The sequence below is a fragment of the Macaca thibetana genome, chromosome 1 (genome assembly GCF_024542745.1).
Source record: "Macaca thibetana thibetana isolate TM-01 chromosome 1, ASM2454274v1, whole genome shotgun sequence".
Taxonomy (NCBI): Eukaryota; Metazoa; Chordata; class Mammalia; order Primates; family Cercopithecidae; genus Macaca; species Macaca thibetana.
The window spans coordinates 45,938,609-45,959,803 of NC_065578.1; the positions used below are offsets into that span (position 1 = coordinate 45,938,609).

Genomic DNA, 21,195 nt, shown 5'->3' on the forward strand with positions numbered 1-21,195 from the left:
TGGCATGTGCCTGTAATCCCAACTACTCGGGAGGCTGTGGCAGGAGAATCACTTGAACCTGGGAGGCAGAAGTTGTAGTGAGCCGAGATCGTGCCATTGCACTCCAGTCTTGGTGACAAGAGCAAAACTCCACCTCAAAAACAACCAACCAACCAACTAACCAACCAAAAAAAAAAAAAAAAAAAAAAAAAAAGCATAATTCAAAGAAAGATTATTTAAACCTAACAAGATTGGTTCCATTTAGTCAAGATACGGGTTATCACAAAAAAACTCTCAAGTAGTCTACAATGGTTTAGCCTATGGACTGACTACACCCCATCCCCTACCCTCCCTCAGGAAGTCCTGTTTTGCAATGTCAGGAAGACACTGCAGGTGCTGGCATTTCTATTGTAGCAAATCAAAGCCAACAAAGCAGCTGGACTGACAATTCCAAATGTGCTTCATTCAGCTTGCTGACAAATGTTGTCAAGGTCCTAGGAGAATGTGGCTCAGTGGTAGAAAGCAGGGTCTGCAGTCCAGGGTATAATTCTTGACATCTCCTGAAGACAGTATAATATTTCCAGGGATTGGTATTAACAAGTATTCAATAAATATTTGTTGACTGACTGCCAGGTCTATTATATGTACCTGGTCTATTTTTAAAATGTAGTACTTTGTTTGCATTCCCAAAGAAATTACCTGAAAAGCTCAGCTAACCCTATAAATTACATAAGTATCCCGTAAACACAGGTGCAGAGCAGTCAGAAAAAGGAATCCCTGGATGCGTGAACTGAGCAATGTTTTGAAATATATAAATAAATAATTGCTATATGTGATCAAAACAAGCTACAGCACAAGCCTATAGCTCAACTACAAGCCTAACTCACTACAAGGCTGTAGTTAGGAGACCCAATTAACTAGCTACAGAGAGATGATGGCACAGACAGATGACTTCGGTGATTATTTATGGTTGAACACTGTTTCTGAGAACCTAGTTTCCAAGTTATGCTTACTACCTACATACAAAGAAAAAATTGGCCTTAGAGACACTGTGGAATATTGCAAGGACAACTATAAAGGAGGAAAAATAACTATGGGGTACGTATCTCATTGTTTCTTATACCATACTCCAAAAATTGGTAATCCAGGTTAGGATTCTGGCAGAGAATTGTGGCATACCGAATCCCCATCCCCAGAATCAGAAACTCAGAAGAAAACCAAAGTTAGTATTTTAACTTTTGTTTGTTTGTTTCAAAGCAACATCACTAGAAATATCATTAACACACTAAAACTTAGCTGTTCTTAGGCTGGGTTCAAAACTTGAGTAACTGTAGGCAGCCAACAGAAGTTGGGATATGGTAATCTTCTAGGCTTCAGATGGGAAAGTGAGGATATTGTAATCTTCTAGGCTTAAGCTGGAAAGTAAGAACTGTAGTTCTGGAGCCAGATTTCTTTATGACCTTGAGAAAGCCTTGTGGTCAGTTTCCTGGTGTGCTCATGCTATTAAGGTTAGGGTATTTGTGATTAAGTTGAAACTGGTGCCTTTGCTTAGAAGATTAACCGTTGAAACCTAGAGCCAAAAATTTCAGTGTTGCTAAAAAAAAAAAAAAAAAAAAAAAAAATCTGTCAAATCCAGTCAAAGCTACTGTGCCAACGTACCTTTTGGAAAAAGTAATTTGGGCCGAGCACAGTGGCTCACAGTTGTAATTCCAGCACTTCGGGAGGCTGAGGCAGGCAGATCACTTGAGCCCAGGAGTTTGAGACCAGTCTGGGCAACATAGCAAAACCCTGTCTTTTACAAACATACGAAAATTAGCAGAGGGTGGCGCGTGCTTGTAGTTTCAGCTACTGGGGTTGGGGGTGTGGGGTGCTGACGCGGGAGGACTGCTTGAGTCCATGAGGTCAAGGCTGCAATAAGCCAGATGCCACTGCACTCCAGCTTGGGTGATAGGGCAAGACCTTATCTCAAAAAAAAAAAAAAGAAAAGAAATGAAAAAGTAATTTGGATGTGTAAAATACAACTTTACAATTTAGAATATACAAAACTCTGTGACTTGAAAACCTCCTTAAACTTTAAAACTCATTCATGAGATAAACATTTCTGACAGTTGGATAGTGTTCAAAGTAGGTATGGTTGTTGTAAGCCCTTCATGAATATGTAAATTAGTGCAAGTTTCCTAAAACTTTAAAATGATAACACTCATTAATGGTATTTAAATTTTTTTTCTTGAAACAGATCATGTTACTAGTATAAGCACAGCTAAGGAGAGAAATCTATCAGTCCTTGCTCTAAGCTTGAAAACTGGTAAGTGTGCAGAAAACCAGTTCTTCCTGTTTCTTCTACTAAACTTCTTTTAGATTACTGACCAAGTTGATATCCAAGAGATTTGTAGGCCCTTGAATAAATGTGCGTAGGCTTACAAGGCCACCGGGAACAGTGGTGCAGATAGTAGTGTTGTAAATGTGAAGTTGGGCAGCAAGGGGCAAGAGGATGCTCAGCTCTTTCATACTTAATCACTGAACAAATTACTTAATCCTTCCAAGAGCACAAGATAATAAAAATAATAGCCATCTCACAGGATTATTTTGTAAAGAAAATGATATGAGACTTGGCACACAGTAGGCCTTCCACAGATGTTAGCTACTCTTATTATTGCCCATTCCTATGCTCTTATTTGGTCTTTCTAAAGAGGCAATCCTTTGACAGATGCTCCCACATTCTTTCTCAAATGGCCCTGTGAGGTAGAAGGAATAGCTCAGTGTTGTCATTGTCACTTTATACTCGGGGAGATGCAAGCTATAAGTAGAGGTTAAACGAAGTTCTAGACTCCTATCCTGGGGGTAGGAGTCTCTTGCCTTCTGCACGCTAAGCATTTACTGCAATGCCATTATTTCAGATATTACTTCTCCTGCTGGTGCATAAGCACTGCCTTTTATTTGTGAGTTTAAAAACAAATAAGTATTACAACATTCAAGCAGACAGCTCAAAAAGAGTATAAAAATACTGAGAGGAATGTATAATTGCTTCACTAGAATGAGCAAAACTCTTCATTCAGCATGGTTGACTTTGTCCCAGAACCTGGAAAGGAGTCCAAGATGACACTCTGAAGAGAGTGACCACTGCCGGGCATGGTGGCTCACGCCTGTAATCCTAGCACTTTGGGAGGCCGAGGTGGGTGGACCAACTGAGGTCAGGAGTTTGAGACCAGCCTGGCCAACATGGTGAAACTCTGTCTCTACTAAAAATACAAAACAATTAGCTGGGCGTGGTGGCATACACCTGTAATCCCAGTTACTCAGAAGGCTGACCACAAGAATCACTTGAACCTGCAGTGAGCCGAGATTGCACCACTGTACTCCAGCCTGGGCAACAGAGCAAGACCCTGTCTCAAAAAAAGAAAAAAAAAAAAAAAAAAGGAGTAACCACTTACTTGTTCGAAATTTTTCCTTGAGGGCATCCAGATCCTCCTTGAGAGCAACCTGCATCCACACCAAGCCAACACAGGCCACAACACAGGCAGCAAGGATGACAAAACCACAGAGCGGATAACAGATCTTGCAGCATCGTAAATAGTCTCCCCTGCTCAAGAGAACAAATTCAACCATGAGTACAGAAGTGATTATGGGGTATAGCTTCATTAGAAATAGTACACGTTTTGCCATGCAATTATCTCCTCTAAATGAATAACCAGTGAATTAACCAGGGAAGGTAGGGTAAAGCACTTAAATGAATAAATAATACGACCTATTAAGGGTTCATCTACTGGGTACAAAAGTTTCAAACGTCACATAAAACAGAGGGAACTCCTGCAGGTAAAAGGAAGATCGTAAAGGCACTGCAGCTGTCATCATCAGGAGAGAGGTCTTTGAATACAAGCTCAGGTCACAAAAGTGTAAAGATCAATGTTTCTCTGCAATTCCATCTCTGCACTGTAATTTCCCTATTGATTTCTCTCTCTCAAATGCATACTCACTCACTCCGGGGAATCTTGTTTCAGTTTCCTGAAACTTTATAAACTTTTGAGCAAGTTTTACTGCAAAAGAAATGAAAGAAACAGGATCTGTAGTTTTAAGTGGACACCTGGTGTATTCTAGCTTATTGGCTCAGAAGTAAGGAAACACAGAAGGGGCTAGATTTCACACAAAACATCAACCAACTTTCAAGGTCGAAACTAACCTAGCAGGGTAACTACTCCAGGTATCTTCTGATGAAGGTAACACTTCATCAGACTTTCATAACCCAAACCCAGGATTGCCCTTAACAGCCTAAGTTGACAAAGCTCATTAGAAATCAAACTCTTCCTTTAACAAAACAAGACATTTTAAACCAACCAACCACTCAATGTCAGCACCCTGACCTTCTGCCTAGCCATTGTTTACACATCTTCAGCAGAATCCTCTTTTCTTTTAGTGTGCGCCCAGAGAGTCCAAGGGCGTTTTTAAAGTTCGCTTTGGTCCTTTCCCACCCTGAGCCCCATTCCCAATGTTCTCAAATCTTACTACTTGATTTGCCTAGTGGTCTCTACACCTATGAATGACGAGGGAAAATGATGCCTCTTCTTTTGCCCCCCCACCCCACCTACTCTCAAGGCTCCTACTTCCTACTATATCTCTCACCATATTTCCCCATCACCAATATTCAGAATCATCAAGAGTGCAAAAACGAAATAATTTGCAGTCTTAAAGTCTCTGTTTCTCCTTTGTTCTACACTGTTTCAAAAGGTCTAATCTCCAAAGCTTCTCTGCTCCTCTGTCTCCATTCTTCTGGGCTCTTGGCACATTCTCCCAACTCCATATTTCCACCTCGGATTTGGAGATTTTCTTTCTACACCTAAAGACAGGTCTCTAACTTATTCTTCATTCAGGATCTGAACTTACCTTTTCCCTAAAACCGTTTTTCCCTCTTTGACTTCCAAGGTCTACACCCTTTTTTCTTCCTAAGGAATTCCTTTCTCCTTCCTGTCAATGTGGCCCCTTGGTAGTGCAAGGAGATGCCTTCTTCCCATTCCACCTTTCACCACTACTCACTTGGCAAAGCGAGAGCGATTTCCAACCACACCGAATTCCTCTTCCTCTTCGGAGCTGGACTCAGAGTCTGAGTCGGGAGGCTCAGTGCGAAGCAGGCGGTGACTGCTTGGGCCTTTCTTGGGCTTCTTTCTCCGGCTGTCCCCAGCCAAACCAATCAGTGCATTGAGCTCTTTGCGCTTTTTCATCTTTTTGTGTGGGGTAAGTGGAGCCCCGACTCCTGAGCTGCCAGGTTCGTACCCGACGCCCAATTCTCTTCCTGCCTTGGAGCTGCCTTCCAGGGTTGGAGATCCTGGGCCAGAGCCCCCTGGTCACTCCCACCTAGGGGTGGGACTGACCAGATCCGCCAGGGACTGGAGATTGGAGCCCAGAGGAAACTGGAACTCAGATGGGTGGGGGAAATCACATAGAAATGGCCAAGGAGCTGGTGACCCCAAAGGATAAGGCCTTGGGCGCAGAGTGTTAGTACAGGGTGGAAAGGGGTCTTTATCTTCCAAATGGCGAAAAAAAGCCAAGTCAAAAATGAAGGATTCTCAGCCCGGATAAGTAGGCAATACTTCTAAGAGTGCTCCAGGAGCTGAGGAAGGGCACGCTTAAAATAGGTGTTTTGTACCTCCGGGGGAGGATTTCCAACGGAGAGGGAAGAGAAACTTGTTCTTGAATGGGAAGAGAGCGGGGAGGTGCAGAGCAAGAACGTGGGAACGCGTCAGTCCCTTCCTGGCAGGACAGGTGGCGGCAGGAGGCGGCTCCCAGCAGTTACAATCCCAACACTGCTTGGCCGCAGAGAAAATGCCCGGCCCAGGAAGCCGGCTGGGGTGTGTGATGATCACCGTTCTCCGGCCTCCGTCCTGAACGTGAAGGAGGCCCGAGGCCGAGGAAGATCCGGATCCCGGCTCGAAGGGGCGGCCTGAGAGAAGCCAGTCCCGCGCCTGCTAGACCCCCGCCCCGCTGTCTGGGCCTTGGGGACACGGTGCCGCGGGCTACGGCGGCTTGGCCGACAGAAAGCGCTCCCGCCCGTAGTTTGAGGTCTCCGGCACGGGCAACTCTCGGCCACTCACACGCGCAGGCCCCACTCCAGCCGCGACTCCGGCCCCTGCTCCGGCTTCGGCCGCGGCTGCTCCCGACACTTTGTTGTTGGTGTTGGTGGCGGCGGCGGCGGCGGCCGCGGGCTCCAGACCCGGGCCATCGCTCCAGCCCCAGATGACTTCCCCTTTGGCAGCGGCCACCGGCGCCGCCTGCCAGTAAGCCGTGCTCCCATTGGTCGCCCGCCTGGGTGACGTCACGCCGGGGCGAAAGTCGTGGCGGAGAGGTGGGTCGTTAAAGGGGCCCTGCCCCTGCTGGGGCTGGGTCCCACCCGCCGGTTAGGGTGGCCCCGCCCCCAGGAGGGCTTCCGGGACCTGCTGCTCATCTGAGCCGGGTGGAGTTCTGCATCCTGCGGAGCGCGGGCGGGGCAGGCAAAGTACCCAGCTGCTCGACCTACCTGGAAAGTTTATCAGCCGCCCAGGCACCCAGTTGTGAACTGGACTAACCAAGTCTGAAGGCTCCGCCCCTCTGACTCTCACACAGGCTATTAAAAGTTTAGGCGCGTTTCAGATTAATGAACACATTCATTCAGTCAATAAATATTTATTGAGAGCTTACTCACTACGTGTCAGGAGCTGTTCTAGCGCTGGGGATACAGCCATGAACAAAATAACCAGGGTGCTTGTCTTCCCGTGTAGGGTTGCCAGATTTAGCAAATGAAAATGTAGGACACCCAGTAAAGTTTGAATTTCAGATAAACAGCAAACAATTTTTTAGCGTTAAGACATCCCATGCAACATCTAGGACATCCTCACACTAAAAAATTATTCATTGTGTATGTGAAATGCAAGTTTAGCTGAGCATCCTGTATCTTATCTGCCAATCTATTCCTGCAGTTTATTTATACTCTAGTGGGAGGAGAGCAACAATAGGCAAGCATGTTAAATGTCAGGAGGTTATAAGTGTTATTAGGAAAATTGAAACGCGGTCAGGTGATGGGGAGTGCCTCTGTGAAAAGGGAACATTCAGCGAGATTATCAGAGGAGGTGAGGGAGTGAGCTGTGCAGTGTTTGCAGGAAGGAGTGACCAGGAAGACCTGTTGTGGCTGGACCAGAAGAGCAAGGAACAGAGTGATAGGAAATGAGGTCAGAGAAGCATGAGAGGCCAAAGCTTTAGGGCCTTATGGATCACTGAAAGGACTTTGGGAAAGCACTGGGGGCTTTAAGCTAAGAGGTGGCATACTCTGGCTTTTCCGTTTAAAAAAAAATCACTCTGGGCCGGGCGTGGTGGCTCACGCCTATAATCCCAGCATTTTGGGAGGCTGAGGCGGGCAGATCGTGAGGTCAGGGGATGGAGACTATCCTGGCCAATATGGTGAAACCCTGTCTCTACTGAAAATACAAAAATCAGCTGGGCGTGGTGGTGTGCGCTTTTAATCCCAGCTACTTGGGAGGCTGAGGCAGGGGTTCAACTGGCTTGAACCCCGGGAGGCGGAGGTTGCAAGGAGCCGAGATTGTGCCACTGCACTTCAGTCTGGTGACAGAGCGAGACTCCGTGTCAAAAAAATAAAATAAAATAAAATAAAATAAAAATAAAAAGAAGAAAAAAAATCACTCTGGCTACTTTGTAGAAAAAAGTAGGAGAGAGTGAGGAACACAGGAGAGCAGTTTGTTACAGTCCAGCTAGAGATGATGCTGATAGATTAGAGAGGCAGTAGCAGAGATGGAGAGCATTCTGGATGCTTCCTGAAGACAGAACTGACAATTTTTGCTGATAGATTAGATGAAAGGTGTGAAGAGAAGAGAGGGTTTGGAGGTGGAAACACTGGAAGCAGGGAATTGTTATTTATTGAGATGGGGAAGAGCAGGTTTGGGATAAGTTTGAGAAGCCAATTCAATATTCAAATGGAGGCTGTTTGGTATACCCATTGAGAGTTCTCTGGGCACAGGTTGGGGCCTGAAGTATCAATTGGGAAGTCATCAGATATAAATGGAATTTAAAGCAAAGTGCTTTGAGCTACTTGGAAGAAAGTCACTTAAGATAATTTTTATGCCTATATTCTTACTGTGGCAAGTACACTGCTTTTGTTTAAGGATTCTTGCAAAGCCTGGGCCTGTATCTGATTTGTTTTTAAGTGTCTAGCCCAGAAGTATGCTCCTAAATAACAATGACCCAATAGATATGTGATGACTACGTAAGTGGGCAGTGTTGCAAAGAGGTATGAGTGGAATTTTGGAATCAAAATCAAGAAACCTGGGACTCAGTCATGTCTCTACTTCTTCCTGGCTCCATCAGCATGGAAGCCGTTTAGTTTCTCTGAGCTTCAGTGTTCTCCTCTGTAAAATGGGATAAACACCTATTTCACAGAACAATGAGATGACTGTGAAAGTGTTTTTGAAGCCCCAAGTCATGGTGTATTGTCCCCTTTTGTTTCTAGAGCTGCATTGTCCAATACAGTAGCCACTGGCCACATATAATAATTTAAATCTCCATTTAACATAATTAAAACAAAATACAAATTTTAAATTAGTTCCTCAGTATCATTGGCCCCTGTGTCCAGTAGCCATATGTGGCAAGTGGCTACCAGGCAGCAAGGAGTAGTACAATTCCACCACCACAGAAAATTTTGTTGGAGAGTTCTTCACTAGTGCTTCCCTGAAGGACTGGGGATAGACAGGTGAGGCTCTTGACTTCAAGAACCATTTCTGAAACACATCCTGCGGTCATCAGAAGCCCCAGGCAGGAGAGGTGGCTGGGCCAAGGATGGGGTAGCCCTCCTTTGTTGTAGATGATACAGGTTCCCAGGGAACCAGGGACTGAGGAACCCAGGGGAGTAGGGCAGGGCTGAGGACACACCACCCCAGCTTCAGGGACTTCTGGTCAGCCAGAACCTGTGCACTCTGCAGGTGGAGATTTCTCCCAGGACTGGTCAGTGGGCTGGTCATGGGTGGGGAGGCTGCAGAAGTAGAATTGACAAACAGGGGGATGCTTCTGCTGGATCTGCCTCTTGGTCCTTCTGTCTGCCTGTTTGCTTATGATCTGTAGATAACACCCCTCCTATGTTGGGTAGACATCACACAGGATACTGTCACCCTTTGAAAGTTACTGGCCAGGTGTTTCTTTTCCTTCAGGAGCTCTTGGATACCTCTCTGGCCTCCTTCCTCAGACCTGGGACTGTCAAGGCCAGGGATTAAGCCACCCCTCTCAGAGTAGGGGCTCCTGCTGCCCTCCCACACCAAGACTCACAAGGTTGTGATCCATCTTCTCCTTTGGGGATGTTCATATTATGATCCTGGGGAGTCCTGTTAACCTATTCAAAACTTGCCTGAAATGCAGTGAGTTTGGGGAAGTCACTTTAGAGTTCTGGTGCTTCAAAGTTTCTGTCTGTGATATGGGGATGATAATATTCCTAGCCCAGCCTTCTGCTTCATGTTATTTGCAGCAGGGAGTAGCATGGGTGTGCTTTATATGCTGTGAAGTGTCATGCAGAGTGGGTATGTGTCTGTTGAATGCTCCTGGCAACTCTATGGGGAAGGTAGGCAAAGATGATTTCCCTGTGCTCAAAATCACAGCCCATGTAACTGGCAAAGTCAAATTTTGAGACCCTGTGCTACTTTGGAAGACTCAATAGAGTGCTTTCACTTGGGTAAGCTGAGGCACAGAGTAGGGGCAAACTTGCCGAGGTCATGGTCAAAAATTGGATCCAGCTCTCCTAATTCCTGGGCTGAAAGCTCTTTAAGATCTTGGAGTCCTCTCTTACCTGGGATCTAAGTCTGTGTCTGAACATTGCCACTTGGCAGCTGTGTGATCCTGGACAAACTACTGAGCCTCTCTGAGCCTCAGTGTCCACTATGATTGCCACCTCAGTGAAATGGAGGCAATCATAGTACCCAGGACTGGCTACATAATTTATGAGGACCAATGCAAATGCAAATGCAAATGCAGGGTTCCTTTTCTGTCTCTGCTGTCTCTCTCAATCTGTCATGCTGTTTATTATTCACTATTTAATGTTGTATTCCCTTAGGTCTGGTGATACAAGGTGAGTGTAGACCCTCATATGAGACAGGCAAGAGGCCTGTTTCATGACTTGGCATGCAAACTCTCTCTTCCTCTCCCTGTGCCGACACCCAGGCCCCTGCCTGGGATAGAGTTGTGGTGGCGATAGGCGTGTGGGGTGTGTAGGGGGAACAGACAGCTGAGAATCCATCTCAGGGAGGAGGAGGTGGGGAGGTGACAGGAGGCAGGACCATGTATGAACCAAGGCTCCAAATACCCAGGGTGTGCTCCAGTGCTCCACCCAACTTTACTTATAAGACACAAATTAAAAGATAGAATGATTAAGAATTTCAAGGTGGTGACCACAGAAAATTAAACCCCAAGTATAGGGCACCCTTCTGAGTGGGGGGCCCTGTGCAGCTGCTCTGGTCATACACCCATGAAATTAACCCTACAGTACTTAACTCACAGAGTATCTGTGCAGAAGTGATGTGTCTGACACATAGTAAGTACTCAATAAACGTTAGCTGTTCCATTAATGTGATTGTAAATTACTAAATGGGACTTATTATAGATTTATTCAACGTGATTTTTCAGATAACCCAGTTGTGGGAAAACATCTTCATTTATTTAAGAGAAAGCACTGCTTCTACTTGTCACAAGAGCCCTCTTTGACATAATCTTTTTTGATACTTTGCTATGGCTGAGGTAGGGGGAAGGAACAGAAATGAACATTTAAAAATATTTAGGTATCATGCATATTTGTGTTATTCCTCAATTCAGTAAGTCATTCTTCACTGAGCAAGCATCTTATTCTTCCTCTAACCAAGAAGGAAACTGTTGCTCAGAGATCGAAAGAGACTTGCCCAGGGACACACAGTATGTCAGTGGCAGATACTGGGGCTTGAATCGGGATCTCTCTGCCTCTGAAGCCTGAGTTCTGCACCCAGTGCCCAGTGCCATGCTGGCAGAGACCGCTGCCTGGGGCCTTTGTCAGCAGCTCTTCTGAAAGGGACCACCAGCTGAAGCCTCTCAACTCTCCTGGGGTGGCCTCATCTACTTCTCCCAGCCCCTTCCCATTCTTTTTGCTGCTGTGCCGGCAGCTGCATCCTGTACCCTGATGAGGGGCCTAAGGACAATGGGAAGGGGAAGGATTGGGTGGTAGGAAACGGGCCGAGCAACAAGCTAAACAATGGCTTCTCTGCTGGTGGGTCCCGAACAGCCGGAAGCAGCAATAGGTTCACAGCATTATTGTGGGCAGGAGTGAGGACTGCCCCTGCTGAGATTCTCCTTCTATTCCAGGCACATCCTCCTCTGAATCGCTGCAAACTTTTGTGTCTCTGCCAAGTAGTGGCCTCAGTTTCCCCATCTATGTGTCTTTAGCATCCAAAACAGGGCTCAGTGCTGGGGGAGGGATGGGAATCTTCTCGAGCTGTTTGCTGAATTAAAAGATGAGACTCTAAAGACTCTAAAGAGTTCGCAGGCATTGCCCTTCATCTTGATGATCCTATTTACCCATCCATCCATCAAACCTGCCCTGGGTGAGCTCCTACTGTGTGTGAGGTCCTGGACAACACCAGTAATACTCAGGCTCTGCCCTTTAAGAGTTCCCAGGAAGCAGGCAATGCTGTTTCCCCCTACTGCCCATGCCCCCCACCCTGTAAAGGTCATAGAAAGGTTTATAGTGGGGGTGGGGTGGGGGGAGGAGAAGCAAGCCTGGAGCAACTAGCTTTATTTTAGGGTGATAATAATAATCCTGGGAGTAAAGAATCTGTACTGTGACCTCCCGCCCTCCTGCCCATGGCTCCACTCCTGTCCTTTCCCCTGGGGCTTGAGCAGGAATGGAGGCTGCAGCTGGCCATGGAGGGAGCCCGAGGCCAGCACCCCTGGGTTTGAATCTGAGCCTCTCCACTCACTAGCTCTGTGACCTTAGGCCAGTTCCTTTTCCTCTCTGAGTCTGTTCCTCATCTGTAAATTGGATCTAACAGTGCTGACCTCCTGGTAGTTCATGTGGTAAGAATTAAATTTAAATGGTGAGCATTAAAAGGCTTCAGGGGAATTGCTAAGTGCACTGAGTGGACGGGGAGGCTGGGAATGGAACCTCTGAGGAATCCATTTGAACTAGAAAACCTAAACAGCACAGGCTGGGAGAGAAGGTGATTGGATCCTGAAAGGCAGGGCTCTTCTGACTGAGGAGGGGTCTGTGTGCATGTGCATGTGTGTGCTCGTGGGCCTGTGCTCCCACTATCAAGGCTGGGTGTTTGTGTATGGAATACACAGTGGGACATGCTAAGTCAGCAAGGCCGTGTGAGAGACCCCCTAGAGAAGGCTGCCTGGGCCCTCCTGAGTTCTATTCTGAGGGAATAACACTGGCTCTGTTTTCTAAGTCTAGCTGCAGCTCCAGTTCCATCTGCTACCAGGCCCTCTCTACTTAAAACTGGCACTAGGCAGGCGAAAAGAGAGGCACAGCTTTGTGCTGCCCTCTGCTGGTTTCTTGGACTCTGTGCTTCTTAGATGGGGTCAATTTCCACGCACACAACTCACCTATGTTAATCCCTGTGTTGGATGGTGGGGACACACAGACAAGGTCCATTTCTGCTGTGTGTGTGTGCGAGTGTGTGTGTGAGAGAGGGGAACAAAGTGTGATCAACAATATGATACAAGATGCAGAAAAGATAGGAATAGCATGAAGGAAAGTTTTCAAAAGGTAATGATCCTTTATTCATTCAGTCATCTGTCATATATTTATTGTATCCCGAGACCTAACCTTTGTGCTGGAGCTAAACATGGAACAAAATACACAAAAATTCCTGCCTGCATGGACCTTGCCTTCTAATGAAGAGAAACAGTTAGTAAGTAAGACAGATAGGTAAATAGATAGTGTTGGATGATGAGTACTATGGAGAAAAACGAAGCAGGAATGGAGGACAGGGAGAATTGTTGGGATGATTGCAACTCTTGTGTAACATTTGAGTAAAGATCCAAAGGAAAGGAACTTTATCTTCTGAACATGACTGAGTAACTGGCACTCGACTTTCTGGCCTGTATAAATAACTAGACAACTGGATAAGTGTATGAAACAACTATTTAGACATCGGACAATAGTTAGCATGGAACTATGATCCCTGAGAGAAGAAAAACAAGCAAAGTGAGCCTGATGATCACTCTAGCTTTCTGTCTGAAGGCACTTTTGGGCAGAGCAGGGAGGGGAAATCCAAGTAGATCATAGGGGTCTTTTTGTGTTGAAGGTAGAGATCTTGACATTAGGAAACTCTGTGGCACTATAATTTGCAGGGAAGAGTACCAGAGAGGAAGAAGCTACTCAGAAAAAGAGCTCCGGAAATCTGTATAGGGGTCTCCCTTGAGTCTTTGTCTAAATACTGAGTTGTGCATGCATATAATAAAACTCCATGAGTGTGGGCAAATGAAAACTACTGGGGAGCTACAAGCTGAACAATTTTCAGAGTTCAGACATGGCTGAGAGACATTCACATTACAGCTGAAGAGTGAAGAGAACTTATTGAACACCCATAACATTCAGTAGAGGCCTCAAAAGGGTATTGGTAGTAGGGCTAAACTAGCCCTAGAGTAAAGTCTACTCTAGCCCCATCCTAATAAATCTTAAACACAAGCCTTACAAGGAGCAAGCTGAGGAGCAAGTAAGTTAACTCCTACCAAAACAAAACAAAATTCAACATTATTGAAAGGAAGGAAACAAAAATTCAGACCCTCAACAATAGAATATTCACAATGTCCAATATCCAATAAAATTAGGTATGTAAAAAAGCAGGAAAATATAGCCAGGAGAAAAATCACTCTATAGAAATAGACTCAGAAATGACAGGAATGATGGAATTAGCAGACACAGATTTTGAAGCAACTGTTTTAAATATACATTAAAAGATTTAAATGAAAACATGAACATAATGAGGAAAGAAGAAGTGGAAGTTATCAAATGGAACTTCTAGAATTTAAAAGTATAGTATCTGAACTAAAAATGCACCATACAGCTTAACAGCAGATTATATAGTATATATAGCAATACAATATATATAGCAGTTATATACTAAAGAATAAAAGATCAATGAACTCGAAGACATAACAATAGAAAATATCCAAACTATAGCACAGAAAGAAAAAAGACTTTACAAAAAGAATAGAGCCTCAGTATTTGCAGAACATTATCAAATGGTCTAATATATGTGTAACTGGGTCTCAGAAAGGCTAAGGGCAGAAAAATATTTAAAGAAATAATAGTCCAAAGTTTCCAAACTTGAAGATCAAAAACAATTGTCCCAAGAAGCTCAACAAATCCTAAACAGGATATACACACAGAAAACCATACCAAAGTACATTGTAATCAATTTACCAAAAGACAAACGATAAAGATAAGACATTAAAAGGAGACAGAAAAGGAGGCATATATTATATACAAGGGAATAAAGATAAGAATGATCATTGATTTATCATTGACCAAAAGACAATGGGATAATAACTTTAAAGGAACTGAAAGGAAAAAAAAAAAGAAGTCAAACTAGAATTCTACATCCAGTGACAATACCCTTCAAAATGAAGGTAAAGACATTTTTGAGAGTATGTACCCAAAGGAATAGAAATTGTTCTATCATAAAGACACATGCATGCATATGTTCATTGCAGCACTATTCACAATAGCAAGGAGATGGAATCAACCTAAATGCCCATCAGTGGTAGACTGGATAAAGAAAATGTGGTACATATATACCATGGGATACTATACAGCTGTAAAAAATGAGATCATGTCTTTTGCAGAAACATGATGGAGCTGGAGGCCATTATCCTTAGCAAATGAATGCAGGAACAGAAAACCAAATACTGCATGTGCTCACTTATAAGTGGGAACGTAAAGTTGAGAACACATGGACACATAGAGGGGAACAACAGACACTGGGGACTACTGGAGAGTAGAGAGTGGGAGAGGGAGAGGATCAGGAAGAATAACTAATGGGTGCTAGACTTAATATTATACTTATTAATAATCTATACAACAACCCCCCATCACATGGGTTTACCTATAAAACAAATCTGCACATATACCCCTGAACTTAAAATAAAAGTTAAAAAAGGAAAAGAAATAAAAAAGTAATCCCATTTATAATAGCCACACATAAAATTAAATACCTGGTGGCCGGCAAGATGGCTGAATAGAAACAGCTCTTGTCTGCATCTCCCAGTGAGATCAACGCAAAATGTGATTTCTGCATTTCCAGCAAGGTACCCAGCTTATCTCATTGGGACTGTTTAGACAGTGGGTGCAGCCTACAAAGGGTGAGCTGAAGCAGGGTGGGGTGTCACCTCACCTGGGAAGCGCAAGGGGTCAGGGAACTCCCTCCCCTAGCCAAGGGAAGCCGTGAGGGACTGTGCCTTGAGGAATGGTGCATTCTGACCCAGATACCATGCTTTTTCCGTGGTCTTCACAACCTGCAGACCAGGAGATTCCCTAGGGTACCTATGTCACCCAGGCCCTGGGTTTCAAGCACAAAACTGGGTGGCCATTTGGGCAGATACGAACCTAGTTGCAGGAGTTTTTTTTCATACCCCAGTGGTGCCTGGAATGCCAGTGAGACAGAACCATTTACTCCCCTGGAAAGGAGGCTGAAGCCAGGGAGTCAAGTGGTCTAGCTCAGTGGATTCCCCACAGAACCCAGTGAGCTAAGATCCACTGCCTGAAATTCTCACTGCCAGCACAGCAGTCAAGTCCACCTGGGACACTCCAGCTTGGTGGGGGAGGGGTGTCCACCTTTACTGAGTCTCGAGTAGGCGGTGTTCCCCTCACAGTGTAAACAAAGCCTCCGGGAAGTTCAAACTGCATGGAGAGCACCGCAGCTTGGCAAAGCCGCTGTAACCAGACTGCCTCTCTAAATTCCTCCTCAGATGCCTCCTTCAGGCAAGGCATCTCTGAAAATAAGGCAACAGCCCCAGTCAGGGGCTTTTAGATCAAAATCCCATCTCCCTGGGACAGAGCACCTCCGGGAAGGGGCAGCTGTGGGCGCAGCTTCAGCAGACTTAAACGTTCCTGCCTGCCAGTTCTGCAGAGAGCAGCAGATCTCCCAGCACAGTGCTTGAGCTCTCCTAAGGGACAGACTGCCTCTTTGAGTGGGTCCCTGACCCCCGTGCCACCTGACTGGTAGACACCTCCCAGCAGGGGTCGACAGACACCTCATACAGGAGAGCTCCAGCTGGCCTCTGGCAGGTGCCCCTCTGGGACGAAGCTTCCAGAGGAAGGAGCAGGCAGCAATCTTTGCTGTTCTGCAGACTCTGCTGGTGATACCCAGGCAAACAGGGTCTGGAGTGGACTTTCAGCAAACTCCAGCAGACCTGCAGCAGAGGGGCCTGACTGTCAGAAGGAAAACTAACAAACAGAAAGGAATAGCATCAACATCAACAAAAAGGACACCCACACCAAAACCCCATCCAAAGGTCACCAACATCAAAGACCAAAGGTAGATAAATCCATGAAGATGAGGAAAAGCTAGCGCAAAAAGCCTGAAAATTCCAAAAACCAGAATGACTCTTCTCCTCCCAAGGATCACAACTCCTTGCCAGCAAGGTAACGAAAGTGGACGGAGAATGAGTTTGATGAATTGACAGAAGTAGGCTTCAGGAGGTGGGTAATAACAAACTCCTCTGAGATAAAGGAGCATGTTCTAACCCAATGTAAGGAAGTTAAGAAACTTGAAAACAATTAGAGGAATTGCTAACTAGAATACCCAGTTGAGAGAAGAATATAAATGACCTGATGGAGCTGAAAAACTCAGCACAAGAACTTCATGAAGCATACAAAAGTATCAACAGCCGAATTGATCAAGTGGAAGAAAGGATATCAGAGATTGAAGATCAACTTACTGAAATGAAGCATGAAGACAAGATTAGAGAAAAAAGAATGAAAAGGAATGAACAAAGTGTCCAAGAAATATGGGACTATGTAAAAAGACCAAACCTATGTTTGATTGGTTTGATTGGTGTACCTGAAAGTTATGGGGAGAATGGAACCAAACTGGAAAACACCCTTCAGGATATCATCCAGGAGAACTTCCCCAACATAGCAAGACAGGCCAACATTCAAATTCAGGAAATATAGAGAACACCACAAAGATACTCCTCAAGAAGCGCAACCCCAAGACATATAATCATCAGATGCATCAAGGTTGAAATGAAAGAAAAATGTTAAGTGCAGCCAGAGAGAAAGGTACACTTACCCACAAAGGGAAGCCCATCAGACTAAGAGTGGATCTCTCTGCAGAAACCCTACATGCCAGAAGAGAATGGGCACCAATATTCAATATTCTTAAAAGAATTTTCAACTCAGAATTTCATATCTGGCCAAACTAAGCGTCATAAGTGAAGGAAGAATGAAATCCTTTACAGACAAGCAAATGCTGAGAGATTTTGTCACCACCAGGCCTGCCTGACAAGAGCTCCTGTAGGAAGCACTAAATATGGAGAGGAAAAACCAGTACCAGCCATTGTAAAAACATACCAAATTGTAAAGACCATCGACAATATGAGGAAACTACATCAACTAACAGGCAAAATAACCACCTAGCATCATAATGACAGGATCAAATTCACACATAATAATATTAACCTTAAATGTAAATGGGCTAAGTGCCCTAATTAAAAGACACAGACTGGCAAATTGAATAAAGAGTCAAGACCCATCTCACGTGCAAAGACACACAGGCTCAAAATAAAGGGATGGAGGAATATTTACCAAGCAAATGGAAAGCATAAAAAAGCAGGGGTTGCAATCCTAGCCTCTGATAAACCAGACTTTAAACCAACAAAGATCAAAAAAGACAAAGAAAGGCATTACTTTACGGTAAAGGGATCAAGGTAACAAGAAGAACTAACTATCCTAAGTATATGTGCACCTAATACAGGAGCACCCAGATTCATAAAGCAAGTTCTTAGAGACCTACAAAGAGACTTAGACTCCCACACAATAACAGTGGTAGACTTTAACACCACTGTCAATATTAGACAGATCAACAAGAGAGATAGTTAACAAGGATATCCAGGACTTGAACGCAGCTCTGCACCAAGCAGACCTAATAGACATTTACAGAACTCTTCACCCCAAATCAACAGAATATAGATTCTTCTCAGCACCACATCACACTTATTCTAAAATTGACCACATAATTGGAAGTAAAACACTCCTCAGCAAATGTAAAAGAACAGAAATAACAACAAATTGTCTCCCAGACCAGAGTGCAATCAAATTAGAACTCAGGATTAAGAAACTCACTCAAACCCACACAACTACATGGAAACTGAACAACCTGCTCCCAAATGACTAGTGGGTACAAAACAAAATTAAGGCAGAAATAAATAAGTTCTCTGAAACCAATGAGAACAAAGACACAACATACCAAAATCTCTGGGATACAGCTAAAGCAGTGTTTTAGTAACTTTATAGTACTAAATTTTAGTAAATTTATAGTACTAAATGCCCACAGGAGAAAGCAAGAAAGATCTAAAATTGATGCCCTAACTTCACAATTAAAAGAACTAGAGAAGGGAGGGATAGCATTAGGATAAATACCCAATGTAAATGACGAGTTAATGGGTGCAGCAAACCAACATAGCACATGTATACATATGTAACAAACCTGCACATTGTACACATGTACCATAGAACTTAAAGTATAATAAAAAATTGCAAAAAGAAAAAAAAAAAAAGAACTAGAGAAGCAAGAGCAAGCAAATTCAAAAGCTGGCAGAAGACAACAAATAATTAAGATCAGAGCAGAGCTGAAGGAGATAGAGACATGAAAAAACCTTCAAAAAATTAATAAGTCCAGGAGGTGGTTTTTTGAAAAGATTAACAAAATAGACCACTAGCCAGACTAGTAAAGAAGAAAAGAGAGAAGAACCAAATGGACACAATAAAAAATGGCAAAGGGGATATCACTGCTGATCCCGCAGAAATACAAACTACCATCAGAGAATACTATAAACACCTCTACACAAATAAACTAGAAAATCTAGAAGAAATAGATAAATTCTGGGACACATACACCCTCCTATACACCCTCCCAAGACTAAACCAGGAAGAAGTCAAATCCCTGAATAGACCAATAACAAGTTCTGAAATTGAGGCACTAATTAATAGCCTACCAACCAGAAAAAGGCCAGGACCAGATGGATTCACAGCTGAATTTTACCAGAGGTACAAAGAGGAGCTGGTAGCATTCCATCTGAAACTATTACAAACAATAGAAAAAGAGGGAATCCTCCCTAACTCATTTTATGAGGCCAGTGTCATCCTGATACCCAAACCTGGCAAAGACACAACAACAACAACAAAATTTCAGGCCGATGTCCCTGATGAACATCAATGCAAAAATCCTCAATAAAATACTGACAAACCAAACCTAGCAGCACATCAGAAAGTGTATCCACCAAGATCAAGTTGGCTTCATCCCCAGGATGCAAGGCTGGTTCAACATACGCAAATGAATAAACATAATCCATCACATAAACAGAACCAATGACAAAAAAGACATGATTATCTCAATAGATGCAGAAAAGGCCTTCGACAAAATTCAACAGCCCTTCATGCTAAAAACTTTCAATAAACTAGGTATCGATGGAACATATTTCAAAATAATAAGACCTATTTATGACAAACCCCCAGGCAATATCATACTGCATGGGAAAAAGCCGGCAGCATTCCCTTTTTAAACTGGTACAGACAAGGATGGCCTCTCACCACTCCTGTTCAACATAGTATTGGAAGTTCTGGCCAGGGCAATCAGGCAGGAGAAAGAAATAAAGCATATTCAAATAGGAAGACAGGAAGTCAAACTGTCTCTGTTTGCAGATGACATGATTGCATATTTAGAAAACCCATACTCTCAGCCCAAAATCTCCTTAAGCTGATAAGAAACCTCAGAAAAGTCTCAGGATACAAAATCAAGGTGCAAAAATCACAAGCATTCCTATACACCAATAATAGACAAACAGAGAGCCAAATCATGAGTAAAATCCCATTCAGAATTGCTACAAGGAGAATAAAATACCTAGGAATCCAACTTTCAAGGGATGTGAAGGACCTCTTCAAGGAAAACTACAAACCACTGCTCCAGGAAATAAGAGAGGACACAAACAAATGGAAGAACATTCCATGCTCATGAATAGGAAAATCAATATTGTGAAAATGGCCATACTGCCCAAAGTAATTTATAGATTCAATGCTATCCCCATCAAGCTACCATTGACTTTCTTCACAGAATTAGAAAAAACTACTTTGAATTTCATATGGAACCAAAAAAGAGACCATATATCTAAGACAATCCTAAGTAAAAAGAACAAAGCTAAAGGCATCATGCTACCTGACTTCAAACTATACTACAAGGCTGCAGTAACCAAAACAGCATGGTACTGGTACCAAAACAGATATATAGACCAATGGAATAGAACAGAGGCCTCAGAAATAATGTCACACATCTACAATCCTCTGATCTTTGACAAACCTGACAAAAATGAGCAATGGGGAAATGATTTCCTATTTAATAAATGGTATTGGGAAAACTGGCTATCCATATGCAGAAAACTGAAACTGGATCCCTTTCTTACACCTTATACAAAAATTAACTCAAGATGTATTAAAGACTTAAACATAAAACCTAAAACCATAAAAACCCAAGAAGAAAACCTAGAAACCTAGGCAATACCATTCAGGATATAGGCATGGGTGAAGATTTGATGACTAAAACACCAAAAACAATGGCAACAAAAGTCAAACTTGATAAATGGGATCTAATTAAACCAAAGAGCTTCTACACACCAAAAGAAACTATCATCAGAGTGAACAGGCAACCTACAGAATGGGAGAAAATTTTTGTAATGTATCCCATCTAACGAAGGGCTAATATCCAGAATCTACAAGGAACTTAAACAAATTTACAAGAAAAAAACAAATAACCCCATCAAAAAGTGGGTGAAGGATATGAACAGACACTTCTCAAAAGAAGACATTTATGTGGCCAACAAACATAAGAAAAAAAGCTTATCATCAGTGGCCATTAGAGAAATGCAAATCAAAACCACAATGAGATACCATCTCATGCCAGTTAGAATGGCAATCATTAAAAAATCGGGAAGCAATAGATGCTGGAGAGAATG

The 21,195-nt window shown here is 43.6% G+C and overlaps 2 protein-coding genes across 3 annotated transcripts in view; both read right to left on the reverse strand.

Annotated features, from left to right (window-relative positions):
* Positions 1-6,247, reverse strand: part of EFCAB14 (EF-hand calcium binding domain 14) — a 42,754-nt gene extending 36,507 nt beyond the window's left edge. For both annotated transcript variants that reach the window (XM_050801795.1, XM_050801789.1), the window contains exons 1-2: positions 5,008-6,247; positions 3,411-3,559 (exon numbers count right to left, since the gene is read on the reverse strand). In XM_050801795.1, the coding sequence (XP_050657752.1) occupies positions 3,411-3,559; positions 5,008-5,192 (334 nt within the window). In that variant the 5' untranslated portion in view covers positions 5,193-6,247. The remainder of the gene's footprint in view (positions 1-3,410; positions 3,560-5,007) is intronic.
* The window catches only part of ATPAF1 (ATP synthase mitochondrial F1 complex assembly factor 1), a 479,750-nt gene that overhangs the window by 84,324 nt on the left and 374,231 nt on the right, over positions 1-21,195 (reverse strand). The window lies entirely within an intron of this gene.